General features: G+C 41.6%; 1 protein-coding gene across 6 annotated transcripts in view; it reads left to right on the forward strand.

Annotated features, from left to right (window-relative positions):
* The window catches only part of CCSER1 (coiled-coil serine rich protein 1), a 725,174-nt gene that overhangs the window by 417,758 nt on the left and 289,343 nt on the right, over positions 1-18,073 (forward strand). For all 6 annotated transcript variants that reach the window (XM_079990786.1, XM_079990785.1, XM_079990787.1 and 3 more), the window contains exon 9: positions 17,085-17,162. In XM_079990786.1, the coding sequence (XP_079846912.1) occupies positions 17,085-17,162 (78 nt within the window). The remainder of the gene's footprint in view (positions 1-17,084; positions 17,163-18,073) is intronic.

Raw genomic sequence — 18,073 nt, forward strand, 5'->3', positions numbered from 1 at the left:
GTCCTAGGGGTCAATGCAGACCAGGCTAGAGGAACTGGTGGTGTGACATGTTATAAGGGAACTTCCTATCTTCTTTGGGAAATTGTTTACTTGATTGAAGCTCAGCTACAGTTGTTGCTCGCAAGGCCCTTCGGTACACCCAGAGACAAAAACGGGTGGGAACATGATATTGTTCCTTCCCTGATTGTGCTGCGTAGGCTTTGAGCAACTCCAAGGTATGATAAAGTAAGACACGGTCTGTCAGGTTTATTGAACAGAAGTTAAAGCGTGTGGAGCATGTGAGAAATTAATAGATGTAGAGCTAACAACAGAATAACTCTTTGCCCATCAGCAAAAAATAAAAATGATGCTTTATGTGCAGCATTATCTAAACTCTCAGCATGGAAAAAAATAAATAGATTCTTTTCTCAGCATGGAAGAAATTATATTTATGTCCATTTTGTTTTCTTCCACAGAAACCCAGGTTTCTTTTGGTGGTGGTTGTTTTAAAGAATCCCTTGCATTCTTTGGGGCCAAGCAACACTAAATAAAGTTGGCAAGCTACAGGGGGTTGTTGTCACTAATGGTATTTTATGAAAAGTTGTGCTAACTTCCACATCCATTTTAATCATTCCTTCTGATGCATTTCTGGCTCTCAGAGAAAAGACTGGTTATATCATAAAACCATGTTGTTCTTAAATGTATCTGTGCTAGCACTGGAGAAGGGTAGTGGTATAGCTAACAGTGCCACAATCATGTCAACTCAGAATCTAACCCCACTGGGTTCAGTGGGTCTTACTTCAAGGAAAGTGGGCATAGGATTTCATCCTGAGTTGCAAAGCATTAATGGGCTTTTGTGTCACATTAGCATTTACCATTTCCACATTTTCCGTATCGTGCCAGTTCTATGTTTTGAGAGACCCTTGGGTAAGATATTTTCAGTGGAACCTGAGTAAGCCCATCTTGTCCTTGCTGCTTTTGATGCATTTACTTGCCTCCTCTCCAATTGGTGCCACCTCCCAGAGAGAGGCAGAGGACAAGGCCTCTTGAGGTTCGCTTACTCCCTCCTTGCTCTGTGCACTACTGACTGAGGCAGCAACAAGAAGAGGAGAAGTCTCCAGGGATAGCTATCAGCAGAGGCAGTTTTGGGGCAGTGCAACCGGTTCCACCACATGGGGCACCGACATTAGAGGGCGCTGCTGGCCTTTACAACTATAATATAGTGAACTGAGCAGAATGGAAAACAAAAGGTGGTGGGGGCACCAAATTTTGGCCTCGCAGAGGGTGCTGCTGAAATTTTAAAGGCCACAGTTAGTGGTCCCCATATTACAGTACAGTGGTACCTCAGGTTACAAACGCTTCAGGTTACAGACTCCACTAATCCGAATGTAGTAACTCGGGTTAAGAACTTTATCTCAGGATGAGAACAGAAATCGTGCGCTGTGGTCTAAACCACTGAGCCTCTTGGTCTTGCCAATCAGAAGGTTGGCTGTTTGAATCCCCATGACGGGGTGAGCTCCCGTTGCTCAGTCCCAGCTCCTCCCAACCTAGCAGCTTGAAAGCACGCCTGTGCAAGTAGATAAATAGGTACCATTCCGGCGGGAAGGTGAATGGCGTTTCTGTGCACTCTGGCTTCATCACGGTGTCCTGTTGTGCCAGAAGTGGTTTAGTCATACAAACGCGGCTCCCTCAGCCTGAAAGCGAGATGAGCGCCACAACCCCATAGTTGCCTTTGACTGGACTTAACTGTCCACGGGTCCTTTACCTTTACTTTTTACCATTTGAATGGCAATGCCCATCAATTTTGCAGGGGCCTGCCCCTTCAATAATTTTATATGGGGGGGGGGGGGTTTGAAGGGGCCTTAACCCATAAGAGATGGCTCCTATGGAAGAAAGAAAGAGAAATGAAAAGGTTCATTTCAGGGCACCACTGCAAGCAGGGTTTCTGAGCTTGTTCCCTGTCTGTGGTTGATCCCTGTCATTAAGAATTAAGTCATAACTGCAGAGGCATACCTAGGGGCACAGCCCGGGGGGGGCACACACACGACTTAGGTCCCGCTCCTCCCCCCCCCCCCAGAAAACACTCCACTAGATACTTTTAATGGCAAGGCAATGAAATGGTATGCATGCTCCATGTCTTGTGATCAATTATTCCCTCCCCCCCCCTTTTTACTCAAGTTGGTACCCCTGATTTCTTCCATTCAAGTAAATGGATGTCATTCACTCCTCTTGGGAAAAGTGCTACATCTGGGGAGACTTTTGCAGTGAAGGAAAAACTTGTTCACCAACTCAGATACTGAAAAGAACCCTGCAGGGAGCTGCAATCCTCCCCAGAATCCTTGCAATATACATATTTCCTCCTTCCCTTTATATATGCTCACTTCCTATCACAATGAAGGACATTTTGCTGGAAGTTGATCTATTTTGTATTTAAGCTTCATAGCTTTTAAAAATGATTGTGATATTGTATTAGTACTACCAAAGGAAAAATTGCCAGGCAGCAGCCTTTATCATATATTTATGCATTTTCCCTCAACTGGTATCTTTTCCCGCTTCCATTGTGTTGACCTAACATGGGGAATACAATTTCACATAATTCTCAAAGTGATAGGCAGCCGTTCCATCAATTACACTTTATCCAAAGACAATACTAAGAAAGAGATTGGAATTTTGCTTCAGTCCACCATGTAATATGAATTTAAAATGTTCAGATTCTGCATCAGGCTCTACTAATGAAGTCAAATATGTGATACTTACTTAAGAAAGAAATGAGAGCTCAGAATGCTGCAAATCTATTTTTAGACAAGCACTGAAACAGACACTTTTCCACAGCATACTTTTTGCTATAAGTAATAGCCAGTAATGGCTAAGGACCATTCACATGAAGCAGGATGAAGTTTTCTGAGCACTTAGTTCCACATTTGGGTACTGCTGCAACATACAGAATGAGCAATTCCCAAAGATATTATGTAGTTGTAGATCATAAACTTTTAGCTTAAATTAAACATCACAGCTGGTTGCTTTAATGTGATGCATTATAGCACAAATGTTTCAGCAGCTTGAATAAAATGAACCATGCCGCCAGTTCAAAAAGAAGAAAAGAGCGAAGGTCAGTCTGCATGATGCCCAATGACTTGCACCATTTGCTTGCTTGTTTGTTTAGCAACATTGGTGTATCCCACTGAGGTCTGTTTAATGGAAAATAGAAAGTTGCAGTTCAACAGAGAATGTTCAGGTAGAGGTTTCACATACCAAAACGATTCCTCCAGCTGGTTTTCGTTGTTGCCGTTTTACTTTATCAACCCAATGAATAGTCTTATGTAGAAACGGCAAAAATGCCACAGTCAAAACTTTTATTGTAACTTTACATGCTCCATTTCTGACTGTTAATAGGCACTGTATGTATCATTACAAAATGCAGAACAGCCCTTTGCCTCTCTCTTCCTTTGCAAATTGAGCTGGCATTATAGGATAAACTGTTTGGGCCCAGGATGGAGAGCCATTTTCAGTCCAAAGGCCCCTTTTCCTCTGGGGTAACTTTCTGAGGTCCACAAACCAATGGTGGGTGGAGCCAGAGACAAATGTGGATAGAACTACAAATTTCACCTTTGGACAATAAGAACATAAGAAGAGCCTGCAGGATCAGGGGCCCATCTAGTCCAACATCCTGTTCTCGCCGTCGCCAGCCAGGTGGCTGCAGGAAACCCCAAAACAGGATTTGAGCATAATACCACTCTTCTCTCCAGTGGTGGACAGCAGCAGAGGAAGAGGAAGCCATGGTGGCAAGTGACAGCAGAGAAGGCTAGATCTGCCACCTGAGGCAACTAATGGGTGGGCCGGCTCTGCTAGCGGGCCATGCCTGCACCAGGTTTTTCCAGGGATCTTTTGTGAACATCAGAGTGGGTCCCAGGAAGTGGTTTTTGTAGGTTGCTCGTAGATGTGACTTTCCAGATGATCTTCGAAACAATATTTCGCAGAAGGATTTTGTGTGCTGAAACTTATTTTCAATGTTAACTCCTTGAATCACCATAGATAGGATGTGGAGCTCTTCTCTTTGTGCCATCCAACATATTATGATCGTTAACCCTAGTTGGAGAATTTGTGCTCCTGATACTTTCTACTCCATCAAAGGAGTGTCATTTCTTGGAATCAGACTTAACCTGCTAAATGAAATGAGAAGTACTGGAGATAGTCCCTGGACATGTAACTATCATGCAGGCAAAACAATTGTGGGGCGCCCCAATGTGACTCCTTTTCTATAGAAAGAAACTGTAAGTCATAAAAGGGATAAATTGACAGGAGCCTCCACTTACACATGTTCAGTGAAGCTACAGGTAATCTTAGAATTGTCCAGTAAGATCTGTGAGCTTAGTTGAAACAATTTCCCTGCCTCCAAATATGACAGATGACTTAAGAGTTCAGCGCAATATGAAAAACAAAATTTGCTTTTGGGCCTCTGGAACTGTATTGTAATGCAAATTGCATACCAATCCCCACAGATTGTTAAAACTGTAGGTGGCTTCAAAAATTGCAGCACTGAACTACAGATTTTTGGGCTTGTGACAATTAAACCACAAAAGGAAGAATGCTACAGTTCTCCACAGTTGAGAATGAGGTGAAAAGAACACTTAAAATGCAATTCCTATGAGAAAACCTCAAATATAAATATCAATCATTATCACAGGGCTTTTCTTCTTCTTAGCCAATAAATTTTAATACAGGGGTAGAACATTTGCAGAAATTTGTGGCTTTGAAACTGCCTATATATGTCAGTTGCCCATTTAAACAAGTCATCTGAACTGAGCAAGGGGCAGGGGAAATCAGAACCAGGCATGAAAAGTTATGCACTTAGTATCAACACATTAATTAATAATCATGCGGGAGCACTTTTTTCCTTAAACAATAAATGGAACAAAGGTATTTCTCAGAGCTGACCCATTATGAAAGGCAAGAGAATTTAAAATGTGTGTATAACAGACCTTAAGGTAAAGGTAAAGGGACCCCTGACCATTAGGTCTAGTCGGGGGTTGCGGTGCTCATCTCGCTTTATTGGCCGAGGGAGCCAGCGTACAGCTTCTGGGTCATGTGGACAGCATGACTAAGCCGCTTCTGGCGAACCAGAGCAGTGCACGGAAACGCCGTTTATCTTCCCACCAGAGTGGTTCCTATTTATCTACTTGCACTTTGACGTGCTTTCAAACTGCTAGGTTGGCAGGAGCAGGGACCAAGCAATGGGAGCTCACCCTGTCACGGGGATTCGAACCTCCTACCTTCTGATTGGCAAGCCCTAGGCTCTGTGGTTTAACCCACAGCGCCACCCGCGTCCCTATAACAGACCTTAAACTATGCCTAAAGTGGTTCACACCATGTCAAAGGAACAATACATTTAACAATCCAAAAACCTATCATGAAGAATTACAAATAATTATTAGAATGTTGGTCTAGAACCTGGAAGATCAAGGTTCAAATCCCCATGGGGCTATGAGGTTAACTGGTGACCCAGTCACTGCCACTCACAGGCCTGTTGTGGAAAGTCAATGAGGAAGAGGAGAACCATGTATGCAATACACAAAGCTTTCAAAAAAATGCCTTTGGGGTTTGTTTGTTTTAACAATATCTGAAACATACCATAGTTGCCCTAAAATATTTTGTTCATGACTTTATGCCAAACCACGAGCATTCCTGCATGCTCCTTGACTTTGGACCAGACCCTTTAGGAGTTTCTGTAAGAAGCATTGGCTCGAATCCTTTATATGCAAATCTAATGTGAAATAGAGCAAAAGGTCCTTGGAATGAACATTTGATTGCTGGGGCCCCAGGGACACACAGCATCTGCCAGTGCTTTTTAAAAATGTGAAAATGTAAACAAAAATTGTGCATATGTTTAAAATCGGTTATTTTGTCCTTGCAACTTTCATGCTTACAGAAATGTTCTAATTAGAGGGGTTGGGGGTGATCTCAAAGGGTTCATCACTTTGGTTCAAGAACTGGGCAAAGTTTAATTCAGGATCCATTTTAACTAAGCTTGTTTTCTCATCTGTATTATGCACAGCTGGACATAACACCGCTGTCTGTTCCTCCCCTCTTCTGAAGCCCGCCAAATGAGTTTCTGTATTTCAGCTCCCCAGATAATTTTTGTTTTTATCTCCATCACTGCAAAAGTTTGCTCTTTACCAAACATAATTAAACCTCTCAGTGAGTTGCTCTTGTAGTGCAAGAACCAAATCCTCTTATGCTGAAAGGGGATTGGACTTCCAGGATGCACACAAACATTTCGAACTTGGAGCTGAGCTGAAACGATATCCAGTGACTTTTTTGCACATAGGCAAGAGCCCTTTCCCCTCATCGGAAGATCCATTGTGGTGCCAGTCGCATCCCCACCCTCCCCCAGCAGTGACCAAAGTAAGATGTGATGAAATAAACTCAAGCAGACAACAGTATGGGTTCAAAATGGCCACAGCTTTATTCATTACAGATGTAGGTGGATTTTTGGCTCAGGCATTGGGTGTATACTCATTTTGGCCTCCTGCCGGAGGGCTGAAACTTTTCAGGGTATTGCCAAGGATTATGGCCTCCACAAGATGCTGATCTACTGAGGTGGCCATCCTAAGGCCACTGCTGAAAGCTCTGTGGCCCGTCTGTCCCCAAGTTTGGCTTCTGAACAGACAGAGACTTCCACCAAGACTCCTCTAACGGGGTACCCTGACTATGCTGCTGGTTCTGGTCAGGGTAACACACCACATCAGCGAAAAGCTTGAAGACTAGGACTCAACCCAATGCGACAATTCGCTACGGGGAAGGCAAAACCTCTAGGCCAGCCGATTTGGCTACAGGGAATTTCCTTCCCAGCTCCGAATATGACAACCATTGACAACCATAGCAAGGTCATGAAACTCAAGAGATCGAATCATGGTTAAATAGATGAAAACTGAAGGAATACACAGTGTTAAAACAGCAGCCTGGAAAGGAGGTATGTTTAAAATACACAATAAATAATTGACCAGGAATGCAATAAACAGTTAATGTTAAAGGAGAGAGAGCGGGTTTGCTCTTCTGCTGACCGTGCTGCAGGAGCCACATGCAGCCAGCTTTTATACATCACAATATGCAACCAATGCCTGGTCAGCCAGCAAAGCCCTGTCTACCAGGTGATTCTGATTCACCAATTTAAATCCCCGCCCCCCGACAGGCAGATTCACTCTGCTGTCCAGTCGATCAGGGAAAATTCCCAAATGGCAAGCCAGACATCTGGGATGTGGTTGCCTGGGATGGTGGCCAAACCTACGGGGCTGCAAATGCTGCCCACCCAGGGAAGAAGTAAGCGGCCATTTTTATATAGTCATTTCACATGAATGTAGAATGAATGTGTAGAGGGAGTAGCAGGATTGTAAATGCAAAATATGGGTGGAATTCAATGTCAGACGTTCCATCTACATAAGAGTTTCACCTTGCTCGATAAAACAGTCCCCTCGCTCTTCCCCCAGTGTGCTGTTCTTGGGATTCCCCCAACCACCCCAAACCAAATTGGGGGGTGTTAGAGCGGGGGAGAAAGACCTGTTTTGCACAGGCTTCCACTGATGGTGCTTTTTAGGTTACTCCAACCCACATTCCCTACCTCTTAGCTTTATGTGTGCACATGGTCTATATAATTACTGAATGCTCATAGGCTTTGTGCATTATTGGGGGACCTTGCTTTCTGAAGAGTCCCTGTTCATGCATGCAGCTTCTGCATGTGGGGGCCCCATATCCACAGAGCTTTTCAAAAGATAGGGCTAAACTCTGTTTTTTATTAGTGGTGTTCTTTGTGTTTGTGTGAGAGTCTTCTAATCAAAAGATTTCTGCTTCTGGGCAGAGGGCAGGGTATCTAAGCAACCCACGAGACAGTGCATTTCATTGTTAATTTCATTGTACACAGGTTATACATTGACAATAAAGGTGTTATTATTATGAGTTACATGAGTGGAACAGAGTGCCACTCATGCAAAAGAACCTCACTTTCCTCTCTTCCCTCCTCCAGTTTCCTGCACACCTTCAGCATCTTCTCTGGAGTGTTGTCATACCCTCTGGAGCAGATTTTGGGAGCATCCACTCACACATCATAATGTAATATTGTAGCATTAATACAGGCATGTTTTTAAACTGGCCTGGTAGCCATAGGAAGCCTTTGGTGTGGGTGAGACAGATGGTTCTTCCCCTATTCGGCCAGCCTGGTTGGTTTCCATGCTAGGTGCAGAGAAAATAAAGTTTATTTCCCCACAACCACCACAGAAATGTAGCAAGCCTGCAGAGGGAGATGGATCATTCCATCTTTCCTACATCCATCTGCTTTGTAGAAGGCATTTCCCCCCACTAGCCTGACGAAAGGTCGTATGTTGCATTAATAATACTTCCATTTAATATATTTGTTACTGAATCATAGGAAAATGTTTGAGGGAGAGCACATGACTAAACTCAGCAGAATTTCTGTGTGTCCTGGGAACACTTATGCATTTTTCATGCATGTTCCGTCCATCCATCATTATAATTATCCCGTTTTGGTATCACTTGTACTTGTGGCCTTTCTGGTAGACTTTCATAGAAATCTGTCATTACTTTTGCATGAACAACACTCTTTGGTACCATCAAGTTAATAATACGCTGGACATTCATAGGCATGAAACTCAGTGCCAGTCTGCCTCTGATAATGAAAAAGATGCACCAGCCTTTACTATATATATATATTTGCACATATTTCACAGCTAATGATTGAATCCTATGGCCTGTGGTCCATTGTTAGTTAACTCTCAAGCAGTGCTGCTTGTTTCAACCAAGGCTACTCCAAAATAATGGGGTATGGATAGCCATCTGTGTTTCTGTCTTTTCCACTTTGCCTTTGAGAATAAATATGCTGGCTCTTTGACCTTAGCAAAGGATTTAAGTACAAAATCACATTTTGTTCAGGAACTCTTATATCTAATCCTACACTGAATCAGTCCACTAGCAGTAAGTGTTACCTCTTTCATTAGTAGTTGTAAAAACATAAGTGAATAATATCTTAATATATTAACTATATTTAGCCCAGGCAGAAAATGAAAGTGAACATGTAATTAACTGCTATAATCTAATGCAAATAAAGATTGCCTGGATAACTTCAGGTTATATTTTAGCAGCATTGTGTCAGAATAATCTATTTCAATAAGTGTTTATTATCATCATCATTACATATTTGTTAAGATGAAAATATGGACACATGTTTTTATGTTAAATGAGAGAGATGCATCTAAAAGATCCAGTTGCTGGGATCTCAAGGACCATGACTCTCAAGTAATTAAATAATGTTTAAGCTATTAATCACCTGCCTCTTAATTAATTTGTCAATTGATTAAATTTAAGCCATTTTGGAAATTGCTGCATCTTCAGTATAGGTATTTTTGGTATACTGAATGAATTGTTAAGTCCTCTCTACGCAATTTTCATCATGGGGTGGGGGAGAGTGGAGTTCTGCCTCCTTACAAGTTTTCTGCTGACCTCACCACATCTAGTCTCTCCATCTTGGGGAGAACGTCAATAAAGGGGAACCTGCTGTCTGAATGCAGGCTCTCCCTGTGATTGAGAACCCTTTGGGTTCAGCCATTCCCAATTATGGAGAGAAACTGTAGACCATGTGTGTATTGTAGGCTTCACTTTCCAGACATCCTTCCAACCTTATCCATGGATGGCAGGTGCAATGCCCTTACCTGTGAGGGTGGGACACAGCTCAACTATTAGAGTTTCATGGAGGAGGATACCTAAGAAGGACTTGAAAGGTAACAGGATGCTGGACCAGATAGGCCTTGGTTCTGATCCAGCAGGATTCTGTTTTAATAAGAAAGAGTAAGGAATAGATTGGAAAAGAAGCCGAGTGCTTGAAAGTGCTGTTAAATGAGCTGAGGACTCTGCTTAGATAAGAGTACAAAGGGAAGGGAAACAGGATCATCTGGCTAGAGGAGTAATTGACTGTTTATGATAGGCTGCTGGCTGATTGTGTTTTAGATATGGCAATGGTATTTTGTTGGCTGGGGTTTAATGAACTGGTGTTGGCAGAAACCACTGTTTCCCAAGTTCAGATGCAACAACCTCATGTGTCAAGGGGAGGGGTGGAATGAGCCAGCCCAAGCTCATCCCTCCTTGTTCATGCAACAATGAACCATACACTAATAGAAAGCTAGATCTGTCTTTTGAGGGCTATTTTTTTTACACACAGGCCAATGTTTCCCGGTTGAATGTTGTTAAAATTAACAGTGTTTTGCTTGCCATACATTTAGTGCTCTCATGTCCTAGTGCTTAGAAAGACAGAATGGATGGACGTAAATTTTAATGAAAACTTCCATTTTCTTTCGCTCTCCTTCATAATTGAGCTTACCGCGTCTTGATATCCTCCCGTCTCTGAGCTAGGTAGGCAGTAAAATATTGGAAGCACAGAACAGTGAGATTTAATTAATGTCAAGAGCCATCAATAAACATTAGTTGCAATTGGAATAAGCTTAGTGTAATGATTTCTACAATCTTACTGACTAATGCACCTGCCACTAAAATCTATCTGGAAAGTGACTGGCATTGGCCTCACTAACATTGCAGTCAGAGATTTGTACCAAATGGCCAAAAAGGCTTACGGACCCAGCACGCCACTTTGGCTAATGTCATTACCAACATTACCTCTGCTAGTAATGCATTTATTTATGTAGCTGGGAACATTGATGTTCCATCTTTTTCACTGAGTTTTCTAAGCAACGAAGGCTTCAGTTACGATCTATCTTTCTATCTTTAGGGCTGATGAACACCCCCTCCCCCCGGGAAAAATTATTTGAAGAGTTTGGGGAGGAACTTAACATTATTGGTTTTCTTTCACCCCTTTCTTTTAACCATATTTCTGCCATCAGTTATTGAGCAGCTAACATATGATTAGGGACAACCTCTGACACCAGAAAATGATACCCCACACCCAAATTTTATTACATTTTATTGTTGTTATTTGTTATGATGTAGTGTGGTATAGTGGTTAAGAGCGGTAGTCTCGTAATCTGGTGAACTGGGTTTGCGTCTCCGCTCCTCCACATGCAGCTGCTGAGTGACCTTGGGCTAGTCACACTTCTTTGAAGTCTCTCAGCCCCACTCTCCTCACAGAGTGTTTGTTGTGGGGGAGGAAGGGAAAGAAGAATGTTAGCCGCTTTGACACTCCTTCGGGTAGTGATAAAGCGGGATATCAAATCCAAACTCTTCTTATTACATTTATATCCCACCTTTCCTCCTGTAGCTTTGAGGGTATACATGGTTCTGCCTTCTTTCCCCCATATCACACCTGTATGCACATATCTACCTTCTTGCTCATTTGTGGGTTGTTGTTTTTTTTGTCATACCTTGATGGTTGTGACCTCTTCATCAAACACTTTATTATGATTTGAACTTCTTTGCTAAGCATCCAGGCAGAAAAGTGCTTATGACTATATCTGTACTCTTGTAACATATGCATTGCATATGGATTTTTGCCTCTTTTTAGCCTGCGCTTTCTAATCTAGCACTTTATTTCCACTATGATGATGTTTCGTATTGCCTTTTTGAGTTCCAGTTATCCAACACAATTTATTAAAAAGTGCTTCTGCTTTCCATCTCTTCAGAGCTATGATTCAGTAATTACAAAACACTGCAAGTCATATTCAGTATTAGGTCAACTCCTGGCATGCTTCCCCTTCCCCTCTCTCATACCTCTTCTACTAAATATCTGTCCTTCAGTCACCTGGAACAAGTATAGCAACGTCCATTCAATCATTCTGAAGTATGGTTGTGTGAAGGTGCAATGTTCTCATCATCAACAAAACAAAACAAAACAAAACTCTGCTTTAATGTAATGCATAATGTTGATACCTAACCCAGCGCAGACCCATGGAAATTGACAGACTTAAGTCATTTGTGTCCATGGATTTCAGTTGGTGTACGCTGACTATGACTTAATTAGTTATCGTCCAATAATATGTCCTACAGTTTCTATCAATGTGATCTGCTCAATATTCTGAATGAAACAATAGAGGAAAATTAAGAGCATCATTTCAGATAAGCTCCTGTAACTAAAAGTGCAACTCATCAAACAGATTAAAACTGATTTGTCTGACTGAAAATATTACCACAATTAATTGATCAGTAGTTCAATGTATTTACAAAAAAAACAACAAAACACAGTTGGATGTCTCTGTTAGAAACCACACCACATTTCCAAGGCTCATAAGTCAATGGTAAAGTGCATACTTTGTATACAAAGTGTTCCAAGTTCAGTCCCTGGAATCTCCAGATAGGGCTGGGGAAGGGTTTTCTGTCTGAAACCCTGGAGAGCTATTCTGAGCTCAGTGGGCCAGCTATTACACCGTTAGGAAAAGCAGCACAGTCCCTAGGAGGATCTGATGCTATACTTTTCTCTCATTTACTCTGTGCCCTACCCGAATTTGGACTGGGCACATAAACAACAGGTATAGGAAGATCCTTATGTGTATAATGATTTAGAGGTGTAAGCAGCTCTTTAAATGCACCCTTGTTTTCTTATGTTCCTGGTGTATTTTGTGTCCTGTGTTATCTTCTTGCTTGATACACCTAAACTTAGGGAGTAATTTCAAAATAGATTCCTCATCAGAAATGTGTGTGTGTGTGTGTGTGTGTGTTTAGGAAATGTTGAATAAAATCATGTTCAGGTAGAAGCCATTACCCATGAATATAAATAGTAAAGGAAGTCTTTCATGTATAATGCATCATAGAGAGCAGCTGCTGCTATTTATAATGCTCATAATGAGAGGCAGGCAGTCCCATCCTAGGGTACTCTGATGCCAATAGCCACTCTGCCAAAGCTACACCAGCATTACTTGATATACATATATGTAATCCTGTGTTCTGCCAGGAGCAAAGCAGAAAGCAAATTAATACAAGCAGGCCCAAGGGTTACTACAACAATAGCAACGCCAATGACTGCTCTCATATAGAACATGTCTGAGATCACACACCGTTGTGTTCCTATTGTACCTGTTCAGGGAACACTCCAGCTATCAAATGACAATGGCAAGGAAGCCATGATGATGATTGGTCATTGAACCCCTTCTGTGTACTCTTCCTCATACAATGTACATGTGTATTCCCATGAGGAGCCCAAGGTACCTATCTTTAGACAGGGACAGAGAAGAGAGAATTACCATCCCCAGTAGCCAGCCATCTCTATAAATCCATTTGGAGGAGGCCAGCATGTAAGACTCAAAGGCCACAGGCCCACCACGAGAAGGGTTCAAGTTTTGTTGAAATACCAAGGATTCAACAGAGATAATGTTCTCTACAGCAGGTGCTGGGAAAGACTTCTGCCTGATACCTTGTAGCATCACTTTCAGTTATAATAGACCAGACATGGGGAACCTGTTCCTCTCCAGATATTGTTGGATATCAGTGTCCTTCGTGGCTGGCCAACATGGTCAGTGGTCAGAGATGACAGACTCTCTCTCTCTTGGGGATTTTTCATGTTGGTACAGTGTGTTTGGTGTTTTCTGTCTTTCTGGCACATATACATGAATTATCTCCCCCAGCAATTTCTAGATCAACTCTGTATCCCCAAATGGAAACCAGAGTCAGAGGTCATACATTTTCTCTTACTGGGGAATGATCAGGAGCTCACCAAGTTAGTGGCTAAATATCTCTATTTGGTTTTTTGTCGTCGAAATACACTGCAGACGTCTGATCTCCCTGGAGACCAAGAGATATGACGCTAGACTGCTCTGCCTCTTTTCTTTTAGAAAATGTTTTGTGCTACTGGGGAAGTGGTAATTCTGTATTGATTTGTTTTGGATGTTGTATGTGATGCAAATAACGGTTTTACGATACGATATACATGAATGTGAGTTTCTCTGTTGTTTGTGATACAAACCACATTCGTGAAATCTGGTTATGGTGAACTGGATATTAGCTAGTCTCATCACTACCTACAACATTATACTCTCCAACTAGTGTTGACGATTGGCCTTTTGGTTGTACTGGAGATGGGTAGATATGAGTGATTTGCCATCCTAGCCAACTCAAATATTTGCTGCAAGTAAATAGGATTAAAAGATCACGCTTCCTTCTAAAGATGATTCCGGTGTGAGCCTCTAGCACAGAACTTTACAGTGGTACCTCAGGTTACATACGCTTCAGGTTACATATGCTTCAGGTTACACACTCTGCTAACCCAGAAATAGTGCTTCAGGTTAAGAACTTTGCTTCAGGATGAGAATAGAAATTGTGCTCCAGCGGTGCGGCGGCAGCAGCAGGAGGCCCCATTAGCTAAAGTGGTGCTTCAGGTTAAGAACAGTTTCAGGTTAAGAATGGACCTCCGGAATGAATTAAGTACTTAACCCGAGGTACCACTGTACAAACTGTGTGTCGCAACACTGTATTGTGTCGGCTGCAGTGTATAGGTGTGTCATGCAACCACTCCCTGCACTTCTCCCAGGGATGGAAAGGGGTTAGTTCAGGGGTCAGCAGGGGGCTGGTCCACTGTCCCTCAGACCTTGTGGGGGGCTGGACTATATTTTTTTTGGGGGGGAGGAATTAACAAATTCCTATGCCCCACAAATTACCCAGAGATGCATTTTAAATAAAAACACACATTCTACTCATGTAAAAACACGCAGGCCGGATTTACAAGCTGATTGGGCTGGATCCGGCCCCCAGGCCTTAGTTTGCCTACCCATGGATTAGTTTAACATCCGGTTTGCTAGTAAAACTGAATTGCTGTGCTGTGAAATGATGCAGGTATAAAAAGTGTGTCACCAACACATGAAAAGTTTGGAAAGCACACTCCTAAACATGTTGACTTGGATGCACATCTAACAAACACTGAACTGTAATTGTACAAGCTGCAAAATACAAACTTCTGGGCATTTAGAATAGTGATTCCCCAAATCTGTACCACAATAAAAGCTGAAATGTGCCTTGAAAAATCAAGACACTTTGTAGATTCACCTTCCATTCAGTGCTTTGGAGAGCAGGAATGTTGCTATTTTAAGAGAGGATTGAGGAACATTTTTTGAGTAAAGTGTGAAACTTTTGGTTTTAATCTACAAAACACGTGCCTCAAGATGCTGGTTCACAACATGTGCTCTAATTTGTGGGGGAGGGGGGACCTGTTTTAGGATGTTATGAAGCTTAGCATTTTATTAGCCATTGATTGATACAGGGCCTGTTGCAGAAAATTATATTTGCAGGCCAAATTGTCACATTTATGAAGTTCATTTACGCCAGGGAAATGTTTTATGACTTTGTTTAGAACCCATGATACTACTCAATATTTCAAATAACCAGCACATGCCCTGTAAACTTGTTGCTGCAATTTTGTATTCAGTAGTTAATAATTTAACAAGCCAAAGCTACAAAAGTGACAAGCCTTAACACATAAGAAGAGGGGTGTGTGTGTGTGTGTGTGTGTGTGTGTGTGTTAAACAAATATAATAGCCTGTAGTTGAAAATTTCACAATAGTGTTAATCAACCATAGTGGCGTAGCGTGGGGGGTACAGGGGGGCCCGGCCGCACCGGGCGCAACATCTGGGGGTTAGGGAAATCCACGGGTTGGGGGCGCAAATCCACGGGTTAGGGGGCGCAAATTACTTGCCTTGCGCTGGGTGCTGATAACCCACGCTATGCCACTGATCAACCAATTATCTGATATTAGATATGAAGGTGCTCCCTGTTCTTGGTGAACAAATCTGCTTCCCTTATTGTGGCCTCGAGATTTACAGCAGCCATACAGTTCTTCCTCCTCCTGTGGACAGAGCTGTAAACCCAGCACTCTTCATGGTTCACCAAGAGCAGAGAGGTTGTGGGGGCCGGGGAGAGTTCTGAGGCCCAGATAGGAGAGGCATGGAGGGCCTCAGACCTGAGGTTCCCCATCCCCGGTGTAGAATTACTTTCTTCTGTCTTTCCTTAATTTCCTGCCATTCAGTATCCTTTGGATGACAGAAGCTGAGGGTTGATCGAAGGGAAGGAATCTGCTGAACTGGATTTGGTACAAGCAGACAGAAAAGATAGCTCTGAAAACAAGAGTCATGAATGTGCTCTGTTGGTCTGACAAGAACTGGAAGATAGTCTGGAAGCATTTATAGGTAATGCTGACTAAGCAGAAGTCAGTAAGGAAAGCAGGAGTTTAGGATAAAACAGAGCTCAGGGTACCAAGGACAACTCAGAGTTATCTGCATTTTCCATTTATTTATTTTTTTAATGCATCAAAATATGCTTGCATTGTATATTTTTGAGAGAAAATGTGTTTCAAAATGTGTGTTTTGAAAGAATGTACTAAAAATAGAGAGTTTGCATTCAAATGGAACTATTTGACATTAGCAGACTAGCATAGAGACAGGATAGGAAAGATTTATTTATGAGCGAACGCATACAAAAGTGACAGAGAGAAAACAGGCTGATTCATTTGCCCTTAGATGAGATGTCAATGGAACTGAGGTTGATTAGAGTCTGAAATGGATAATGCATTTCCTAATGAAATCAGCTGAGAAAAATGAACTAAGGAATTCACTTAGGAGTTAGATAAAGGGGGAGAAATAAAACCTAGGAATAATAATAATAATGTGCTTTCCCCCTTATGTACCATGGAAACATATATTTCTCCCACAGTTTTCATCTCTGCAGTTTTGTTGTGTTTTTGTATTCCCTTGTCTGAACAATTGGAAACCAAGAGTCTATACATCTTCACGTTATATAACAGATGGTTTAGTGTGTAAAATTCTTGTAACTTCTCCAGAGTGTAAGATTGCAGATTTTTATTTTTAAAAATGTTTTTAAGTCTTAAATCAGTTCCCTGTGAAATGGTCCTTTGCAAATCATGCCAGTGGTGGTCTCCCTTTAACACGGCATCTAATATATGATCTCAGCAGCTGACTAATAAATGGACCAGCAAAACAGCATCAGGGGAACAAATTTTACCTTGAGAATAGTACTATAATAACTCCTGTTTCCCAGCAACCTGTTACTGTATGATATTTGGACCTCTTGTTTTTGGATGTTGGTAGCTGAAGAACCAAGGAGGAAAAATATGACTAACCTGGAGTGTTTTGTCTTGTCTTGTTTTCTTTCACAGGAAAAAGCCCAATATTTACAGAGGACTCTTGCCTCTCAAGTAGATAAATCCACACAGACTGAACTTGTAGGCCACGATGTAAGTAGCTGTTTTAAACAGTTTTTCTTTTATCTTCTGTATTGATATTTAAATCTCTACCAGCCTACTTTCCTTTGCTACTGCTGTGTCTGTGGTATTGATGTAAAAGTGCAACACCATTCATCTTTCGCTCATAGATGATTCTCAAATGCCTTCTGCAACAGAAAAAAAGAAGATAATAACAGCTACCTGCCAGCATACCAATGTCTTATTAATTGCTTGTTTTACCAACAATTCCCTTTTACTCTCTAGAATTTGTGCAGGAATGTTCGTGGAGAATATGTATTAGTAGAATTTGAAGTCTTTCCCTATTTTCAAATATTGTAAAAAGCATTTACCTACTTATTAACAACTTAATGAACGTATTATGCATAATCACCAAAGACTAAGCCAGTCTTTTATTTTCTTTTTTAAAATTGTATTACAAATGAAAGTTTGCAGAGAAGTTTGCATTAATATTTTAATCACTGGGTATCAGCAGGGGATGTTGCTAGTAATTTAATTGAAAATTAGAATTTTCATCCTGGTGCGATTATGAACTGTGACTATCAAGAAAGTACTCCAATGTATTGGAATGATTAATAGAGCTGGCTTGTATGTGATATCATTCCCATTACAACCTCCCTTGAAAAGTATATTGGTAATCAAGGTTTGAAAGACAGAAGCGCAATTATTATCTACCGGAATGAACATGGTACTGTTACCTTTTTCAAACAGCATCCTCTAAAGTAGTTTCTGATTTTTGATGTAGGCTCATATATGCTTTTGGTCAGTACTGAAGTTGTTGTGCGCATTTTACTTTTATGGAATTTCTGTTTCTCAAAGCAGAATTAATGAATAGGATAGCCCTGTTCTGGTAGGCGTGCTGGACATTAACCTTAAAGGAAGTCATCTTTTTGTTTTGTTGTCTT

The sequence above is a fragment of the Podarcis cretensis genome (assembly GCF_951804945.1).
Source record: "Podarcis cretensis genome assembly, chromosome: 9".
NCBI lineage: Eukaryota > Metazoa > Chordata > Lepidosauria > Squamata > Lacertidae > Podarcis > Podarcis cretensis.